This window comes from Sus scrofa, chromosome 17, assembly GCF_054392235.1.
Source record: "Sus scrofa isolate SSC_HxYL_T2T_F1_AM1 chromosome 17, Sscrofa_HxYL_maternal_Yorkshire_Landrace_v2.0, whole genome shotgun sequence".
NCBI lineage: Eukaryota > Metazoa > Chordata > Mammalia > Artiodactyla > Suidae > Sus > Sus scrofa.
This window is the reverse complement of record NC_139399.1, coordinates 43171004-43180000: the sequence shown is the minus strand read 5'-3', so window position 1 is coordinate 43180000 and position 8997 is coordinate 43171004. Positions and strand designations below refer to the sequence as shown.

Below are 8997 nucleotides of genomic sequence, written 5' to 3'. Positions count from 1 at the left end.
GACTTTTAACAAAGCAGGAATCACCTTGAGGGGGTCAGTGTGGTGCCTAAACTGAGACAGACAGGAAAATATTATGTGCTTCCCATGGGAAACACTGAATGGCCAATGGGGTGTTTGCGTGAGTCAGTGACACGGGTACACACCAGCCACGTGACAGCCGGCAAATGACAAGTGTGACCATGTGGGAAAAAGTGGGTCCACGTGGCTCACGTCCAATTGGAGTGTCTGGGCCTCACGTGGGGAAGACACGAGGCCTGGAGCTCTGGGCTTTCCCACCAGGGTGGAGGGGCCAGGGGCTTGGGCCCGGCACTCACCCGCCCAGCGCCTCCTTGGAGTTCAGGCTGAATTGGCTGTTGACGTTCCCGCTCCTCAGCTCCACGATGCGGTGGGGGAAGGGGGCGGGGGGTGGAGGGCAGTCATCTGGGGAGCAGAGGAGAGCAGTGCGTCACAGTCAGCACAGCCCTGCTGAGGACACTCCCGGCACCACCCCTCCTGCCTGGCCTGGGTGATCCAGTGATACCTGGGGGACAGCTCGCTCCAGGATGGGGACTAAGGGGCCCAGTCTCCAATTTCAGCACTGCCACCGACACACAAAATGGCCTTGGGAAGCCTCTGCCCCTTTCAGAGGGAGGCTCAGCCACTCCCCCTCCCAGCACAGCAGTGGGGATGGGTGATTGGACTTCTCAGACCCTCCCACATTATAAGGCATGAAGACTCCACCCCAAACTAGCTGTGCTTCTGTTAAAGGGGAAAAAAAAAAAAAAAAAAAAGGTGGCGTTCCTGTCGTGGCTCAGCAGGTTAAGGACCCAACATTGGCTTAAGGATCTGGTGTTGTGACAGCTGCAGCAAAGGTCGAAGATGCAGCTCAGATCTGGTGTTGCCCTGGCTGTAGCCTAGGCTGCAGCTGCAGCTCCTATTCTATCCCTTGGCCCAAGAACTTCCATGTGCCACAGGTGCAGCCATAAGAAGGAAAAAGGAAGGAAAGGAGGGAGGGAGAGAGAAAGAGAGAGAAGGGGAGAGAAAGAGGGAAAGAACGAACGAAGGAACTATAGTTTGGAGTGCCTTCATAAGTAGGGGTTACTATGTCTGATGGGATAGGCATGGAACCTGCCTACCATTCTCTGTGATAACACTACCAGCTGGCGCCACCTATAGATGGAGCGAGTGTCCAACCCGGATCTGGCCCAGGAAAGGGGGTAGGCGGGGAGAAGACAGGGATGGAGGTGTTTGTTTGGTAGGGAAATGCTGCCACCTAGTGACAGTTATGGGGAAGAGCAGGCCCTGGCCGCCGACAGGCTGAGTCATCAGGAATGGAAACCTCTTTAAAAATAGCTAGAGGCCGCAGGGAAGCCGGGCTGAGATAAATCAAACAGCCCTTGGAGGTTGTTCAGGTCCGTCACTCGAGGATGTGATTTCTGGGCGGAGCGGGCCGGGAGGTTTGTGCGGCTGCTCAGGGGAGGAGGCAGGGCTCCTGGCTGCCGCCCAGCCGCCAGGCCCTCCCACCCTGTCTGGGTGGCACGCTGCCGCTCACCAGGCAGGCTGGCGGGTCTCCCAGGGCACCTCGGCCTGGAGGACGGGGGTGTCAGGACACTCTGGGCTCTTCTGACCCCATCTCACCCCACCCCCAGCCCTGCCGCCTCCCTGCCCAGGCCCTTTCCCTATTCACCTGCTCGACAAGCTCCTTCATGCTCAATGGTTCCCTGCGGCCCCCTGAATAAACCACCATCACTTAAGGCCGCTCCACAGTCCTGGCCCATCTCACGTGCCAAGTTTGGTCATTGCTTCTATGCACCGACACCTGTGCTGCTCAGCTCATGTACCCTCTGTGGCTCCCATGACCCTCCTTACCCATCCATATAACTACCAAAGCCTGGCATCTGAGCCCTTCCATAGACTGACTTCAAATTCCACTGTCCAGAGAATTGGTGCTGCACCAATAACATGTCTGATTTTTTTAAAACCCCATTAAAGAAAGTGAGCTCTGGAGTCAGGCTGTCCTGACAGGTCATACCCTATCCTAGCCATGGGTTCGGGGTACTCCACTCCCCTTCCTTGAGCCCCTGTTTCCCCATCTATCACAGGAGACTAGGAACTAGGACTTCCTGGGGTTGGGTGACACTTAGATGGATCGGGCTGGGTGAGGTGCCTCAGGGAGACAAGGGGAGACACCGGGAGCCCCCGTCCCCTCCATCGGCCCCACGGCAGCCCCGGCCTACCCAAAATCTGGAAGCAGTCCTCCTCCCTGGCTGTGAGACTGAGGGCATGCCCCGCCTCCGATCTCTCCGGGGGACCGACCTGGAACTCGATCCCTCTCGAGGTGTCCCCTTGCACCTTAGCCTGGCCAGCCTGGCCCGGGGCCTTTTCTTCTGCTTCCTTCTGGCTGCTGTCCTGGACGTTCTTCCCTCCTTCTGCTTCCTTGGCTGGTTCAGCATCCGCGGGCTCGGGGGTCACGGGCACCCCTTCAAAGATGAGCTCTGATGCCTCATCTGGGGGCTTCTCAGCCAACAGCTTCTCAGGGCTGGAACGTGAGAACACAGAGGGGACGCCTTCAGCCGCCACTGCCCTGCCGGTGGGTCTCCCGGAGTTCAGCTGGAGCTAATACAACCCTGTCCCCACCCCAAACACAGGGGGTAAAGCATCTACATACAAAATCAAGGGATGTTCATTCCTTAAAGGTCTGTAGTCATTATCTTGACTGTCAGTGCCCTAATTGATCATTAATAACTATTCACTGGGATTGTTAATTTGGTTAATCCTTATGTGCCTACAGTTAGGAAGGTTACAGAGCTCTGATTCACCAAATTGTGGCAATGCCATTGATTCATGTCCTAATGATGTTGATGCATTGATGTATATTGCTACCTCATTCAAACTGATATGGTCAGTGTTAGCATTGTGGTTTTACAATCAATCATTAATAACCTCATTAATATGACTGGCATTCAGGTAACTATAATGGATTGCACCCTAAGACTGGTGCTACGTTTTGGTTCTAAAAGTATTAGCAATGATCTAACGGTCTGGTTATTAGCCATCTTTTCGTATTATACCAATCCTTATATTAAGAAGATGGGTTATCTTTTCCTCCTGCAGTCTCAGTCCTGCCCTTGGTGAGACCCATGTTCACGGGGGTAAGGGGTATTCTGGGCTCCATCAAGATGCCTGGGAAGAGGTCTTTGTGGACCTCTCCTGCCTGACATTCCAGGCTTCTCTGAACCATCACCAAGTCCTGGTTTCTGCAGGGAGATCAGAAAGTCAGGCTAATGCCCCGGGCAGAGGGACCTGCCGGTCAGAAGGACCCAATCCAGCATCGAATGTGATGACTGTGCCTGGGACAGAGTGGCCGCAGAACCCCTCCCTGCTCCCAGGCAGGGCCCATTCACCTGGAGATGGCGGCAGGGCAGCTGGGGCTGTGCAGGAAGGCAGGCGAGCCCCTCCTGGCCGCTGCTTGGCCCTCTGCCGCCTTCTTATGCACCTTGGACTCTCCGGGGTCCTGGCTGCCTGGGGTCCCTTGCTCTGCCTCGGGCTTCTTGACACTGGCCTCGGCTGTTGCCGTCTCCTGGGGCAGGGCTGCCGGCTGCCCAGCACTGCCTTCCGCAGCCCCCCCACCCAGGCTGCCTTCTCCCTCGGGGCCCTGGCCACTGGATGAGGCTTGAGCCGAGGCACCATCCCCTTTCTCTGGGGCCAAGGCTTCCGCATCTTTCTTCAGGGTGAGTTGATCAGGTTCTTTCTCTGGCTCTGGGGGACCATGTTCTTTCTCTGGCTTTGGGAGATCAGGAGCCTTCTCTGAGTCTGGGGGACCAGGATCCGTCTCTGGATCTGGGGGCGCAGGGTCCTTCTCTGCAGCCGGGGGTCCTTCATCTGCAAGGAGGTGAAACACCAGTCAGGATCCACCCTCCCACCCCCACCCCTTCCCCGGCCAGGCTGGCCAGTGACCAGCTCTGAGTCCATGTCCTCACCCAGGACACGATTTGCAAGCACTTGTCCCACAGGGCTTCTGGGGCCACTTCATGGGCTCTAGAGATGGGCTGCCTGGAGATTGGGGGTCCCGTGGAGGAGGCTCTGGTCCCCTGCTGGGCCTCGATGCCCCTGCTGTCCCTTGCCCTGAGGGTTTAGTGTCACCCATGGGGACTGCACATTTCCCAGTCTCTCGGGGGAGGGCTTCACGTAGGCCCTTGACCCAGCTCCACCCTATGCAGAGATGATTCTGATTTCTGGGTCCTCCATGCGCCATGCAAAGAGGCCTCAGGCACAGAACCCCCACCGAGGAATCAGCCCAACTCTGGCTCCAAACACCCCTTCCCAAGCTCCTCCCTCCATCTCCGGCCCCAGCTTGGCACCTGTTGATGGGCTCTGGACTCCCAGCTCGACTGCTCCATTCTCTGTCGCCATGAGGTCGGGAGGCGTGTGCTTCTGCTTGTCTAACTCAAGTCTTTCTAGCTGCAGAAAGAAGAGAAAGGTGTGTCGGACTGCTGGACTCCTCCTCCTGTCTGGCCGAGGGGAGACCAGGGCCAGCTGACTGAGGGTAGGAAGGTGCCTGGAGCAGAGAGGGGCAGCCTGGTGTCCGTCTGTCTCAAGGCGGCTGCCCGGGAGCCGTCCTGGGGCAGTTGTAAGGGACTGGGCTGGGTGGGCAGAGGCGGAGGCAGGGGCGCAGGCAGGGGAGGCGGGGACGGGGGAGAGGATCTCTTACACCAGGGGCCATGCAGCTCGACTGCCACCACCTGTCACTCTTGGCCCCCGTTCAGAGGACACGGCATTCTTCCCATGGACCGACTAGGGGGAGAGCGGTGTTGGAACAAGCGGGAAGGGAAAGAGGGAGGGGGGCACCTGGGGCCCTTGGGGGTGGGCAGCCTTTTCCCAGGCCTTGCCTGGTACCGCTGGCTTGAACAGGATGGGGGTGCTGGATGAAGAGGTGTTCTCAGGAGGGCTGAGGGGCAAGGCTATGCCCAGGCCAGGCTCTGGCTCTGCCCACATCTTCTGGGGTGTCCCAGATCCTGTTTAGAATCACCCAGGCCCGGGGGTGATCACCTCAGCGCCCAGCTCTGTGCCCACCAGCCTGCCCCTGGCCTCTGGTCCTGCTTGGAGCATCTTTGGGTAAGAAACCGTCTCAGGGGCACTTGCTCAAGGTCCATGGGGTTGAAGGTTTTTTCTTTTTCTTTTAATAATGAACACAATAGGTTTTTTTCGTGTGCACTTTGAGGTTCTCTTTCTTTTCCTTTTTAAACATTTTATTTTTAATTTATACTTGACGGCTTTTTTTCTTTTTTCTTGTTTTTGTCTTTTTAGGGCCGCACCTGCGGCATATGGAGGTTCCCAGGCTAGGAGTCGAATCAGAGCTGTAGCCGCCAGCCTACACCACAGCCACAGCAATATGGGATCCTAGCCGTGTCGCAGGATCTACACCACAGCTCACGGCAACACCAGATCCTTAACCCACTGAGCAAGGCCGGGGATCGAACCCGCAACCTCATGGTTCCTAGTCAGATTCATTAACCACGACGGGAACGCCTTAATTTTTTAAAGTTATTGTTCATTTACAATGTTCTATCAATTCCTGTTGTGCAGGAAAGTGACCCAGTTTTTTTTTTTCTTTTTCTCACATTATCTCCATCAGGTTCCATCGCAAGTGATTGGATATAGTTCCCTGTGCTGTACAGCAGGATCTCTTTGCCTTTTCTTTTGACAGTGTCTTTTTCCAGGGCTCCTGGGGAGACAGAGGCCACCCCCAAGCAGCTCTGAGAGGTGGCCAGTGCTCTCATGCCCCTCCCCTGCGCTGACCCAGGTCTTGCCAATAGCCCACCTGGGAGTTCTATTGTGGTGCCGGGAAAATGAATCTGACTAGTAGCCATGAGGATGCAGGTTCGATCCCTGGCCTTGCTCAGTGGGTCGGGGATCTGGCATTGCTGTGGCTGTGGTGTAGGCTGGCAGCTGCAGCTCCAATTCAACCCCTAGCCTGGGAACTTCCATATGTCATGGGTGCGGCCCTGAAAAGATAAAGAAACAAAAAACTAAATGAATTTTCCAGGGTTCCCATTGTGGCACAGTGGAAACGAATCTGACTAGTATCCATGAAGACGCAGGTTCAATCCCTGGTCTCACTCAGTGGGTTAAGGATCCGGTGTTGTCGTGAGCTGTAGTGTAGGTCACAGACGTGGTTCTGATCTGGCGTTGATGTGGCTGTGGTGTAGGCCAGAGACTACAGCTCAAATTTGACCCCTAGCCTGGGACACTCCATATGCCTTGAAGGGATATGGCCCTAAAAAGACAATATAGGAATTGTCTATATTCCCACTTGGAAGGAGGGGGCTGGTGGAGACCTTTTCCAAGGATTCTGCACTACAATGTGACCCAGGAGCCATCCAGCCTGAGATGTTCAAGCCAAGGTGGGTGGGGAGAGGTATGATCCAAAAGGCCTTCCATCACTCAGGGGCTGTCTGCCCAGAGCCTTTCTACAGGGGCACCTTGGAACTAGCCCCAAGCCGAGTGCTTTGGAAATAGCTCTGGGCCCTGACTGTGACCCATCCAGTCACTCCAAGCCCACCTCGTGGCCCAGCTCCTCTAATTACCCAATGGAGGGACAACTCCCACCATCAGCTGAGAGATGGAGTGGGAAATGGCTTGAGGATACAGCATGTCTAAACAATGGAAAAATGGAGTTCCCTTGTGGCACAGTGGGTTAAGGATCCACCATTGGCACTGTTGTGGCATGGGTTTGATCCCTGGCCTGGGAACTTCCACATGCCACAGGCCGGCAAAGAAAGAAAAAAAGGATGGGAGGAAGGAAGGAGGGAGGGAAGGGAGGGAGGAAGAAAAAGAATAAACAATGGGAAATTGCGTAGCTGTAAAAAAAAAAAGATTGAGGAAGCAGTGAATGAACTGACATGAAGCAACCTCCAAAGTGGGGGGAAAGCCAAGGACAGAAAAGCATGCAGAGACGCTATTATTTGTGCAAAAGGGGGGTGAAATTTATAATAGTTAGCATAATATGTATATAATACATGCATTTTCCCTTTATACACATATAAATTTTTTTGGCAGGATAAACAAGACCCTGGGGAGCAGAGGTGGGAGAGGAATGTCACTGCATACCCTTTTACTTTTTTGTTTGAACCCAAAACCATGGGAACAGACTGCTCTTCAAAATGAGTGACGTTGCAAACTACGCATTTGGAGTCAATAAGCAATGAGGTCCTGCTGTACAGCATAGGGAACTATATCTAGTCACTTGTGATGGAACATGATGGAGGATAATGTGAGAAAAAGAAAAAATACATGTATATATGACTGGGTCACTTTGTTGTACAGTTGAAATTAACAGAACGCTGTAAATCAACTAAAATGAGAAAAATAAAAATCATATAAACTTTAAAAAATGAGCGATGTTTTCTTTTTCCTCTCTCTCTCTCTTTTTTTTTTTTAGGGCCTCAGGTGCAGCATACGGAGGTTCCCAGGCTACAGGTCGAATTGAGGCTGTAGCTGCCAACCTATACCACAGCCACAGCAATGCAGGATCTGAGCCACATCTGTCATCTACTCTGCAGATCACGGCAACACTGGATCCTCAACCCACCGAGCAGAGCCAGGGATCGAACCTGCATCCTCATGGATACTGGTCGGGTTCATAACCCGTTGAGCCACAACAGGAGCTCCCCTGAGTGATGTTTTCTTAAGTGAATAAATGCTGGGGCTGTTGGTCCAAGACTAGCCAGAAACAGAATTGGGTCTCCTTCCCCAGTCCTGCTGCCTTTTGTCTGCTGTTCCTCCTCGACTGACCTGGCCCTTCCCTCTTCCATTTCTCTCCTTCGAGGTCTAGTTTACAGCCTGCCTCTGCCAGGAAGAAAAACACTACTCGCCACATGCCCCAGGCCTTGTTCTAAGTGCTCCTGTGTAGATTCCCTTGTGGGATCTTCAGAATCCAATGAAGTAGGTATAATTACAGATGGGGAAACGGAGGCACAGAGAGGTTAAGTATTGACCCAGAGCCGTCGGGCTTGTAAGGGATGGACTGGATCTGAACCCAGGTTCTCTGAAAGGATGGGAGCTCCCACTTTTTGAGTGCCTGCTGTTAGCTTTATCCATTGTCTGAGAACATCATCTTGATAATAACTCTATGGGGATCTTTTATCCTATTTTCTCGATGAAGACAAGAGCATCCAAAGGGGAGCTTGTCCAAAGCTGTCCTCCACAAGGAAGGGAGTTGGGCCAGAAATGTGCTCCTTCACAACCCAAAGTCCTCCTTCTTCCCCAGCCTGTGCCCCACCCCATCTCCCTGCTGGGTACCCACTTTCTGGGTGTCATGGCACTCTGAAGGTTGAAATGCCTCACGCCTGTGCCTGTGACCTGGACTCCCAGCCCTCCGTTTGGTCATTCCCACAACACATTCTGGTTTAGCTCGCAGTGTTGGACCCCCCTCCTCTGGCTCCTTCAGTTCTGGGCTGATCCCACCACTGACACCGTCTGGGAGCCCCTCAACACAGGGGCTGTAGGATGCTCATGTGTCCTTGGCACAAAGTGTGCTTGCCAGTCAGTGTCTGATGAGTAACTGAGTGACCAGCAAGGCTCAGGACTGGGTTTGTGGGATGACTCTACCGCGATGGCCCTTACTAACGTCCCCTTGCTTTGACTGTAGTTATCAGTACTGACCGTTATTGAATAAGTGCCCACAAAGGACCACTAAGGGCTCTGCCAAGGGTTCTGACCAGCTCATCAGATCTTCACAAGGGACTTTAAGCACCAAGTGCTAGGCCATCTTTAAGATGTGGAAACTGATGCCAAGAGGGGGTAAGAGGCTTGTCCCTAAGGTGACAACCATTGAAAAACTTCAAGCTACCCAGATTCATATATAGAGCCACCTCCCGACAAGACTGAAATCCAGGCTGTGACAACATCAGAGACTCTAACTGCTGTACGTGTTACTGTTGATTCCTAGATAATAACTGGCATTACTTGAACTCTTTCTAAGTGAGTTGTTCAATCCTTATGGCAGTCCTGCTGAGC

General features: G+C 53.7%; 1 protein-coding gene across 2 annotated transcripts in view; it reads right to left on the bottom strand.

The window, feature by feature from the left end:
* Nucleotides 1-4611, bottom strand: part of MYLK2 (myosin light chain kinase 2) — a 13214-nt gene extending 8603 nt beyond the window's left edge. Inside the window, exons 1-4 of one of the 2 annotated variants that reach the window (XR_014832146.1) lie at nucleotides 4341-4611; nucleotides 3384-3861; nucleotides 1730-2518; nucleotides 315-1332 (exon numbers count right to left, since the gene is read on the bottom strand). Coding sequence is in view for 1 of the 2 variants with exons in the window: in XM_013985219.3 (XP_013840673.2) it covers nucleotides 315-420; nucleotides 2217-2518; nucleotides 3384-3861; nucleotides 4341-4392 (938 nt within the window). In the remaining variant the exon portion in view is untranslated. The remainder of the gene's footprint in view (nucleotides 1-314; nucleotides 1333-1729; nucleotides 2519-3383; nucleotides 3862-4340) is intronic. The other variant, XM_013985219.3, reaches the window with a different exon arrangement.
* Between the last annotated feature and the right edge of the window lie 4386 nt (nucleotides 4612-8997).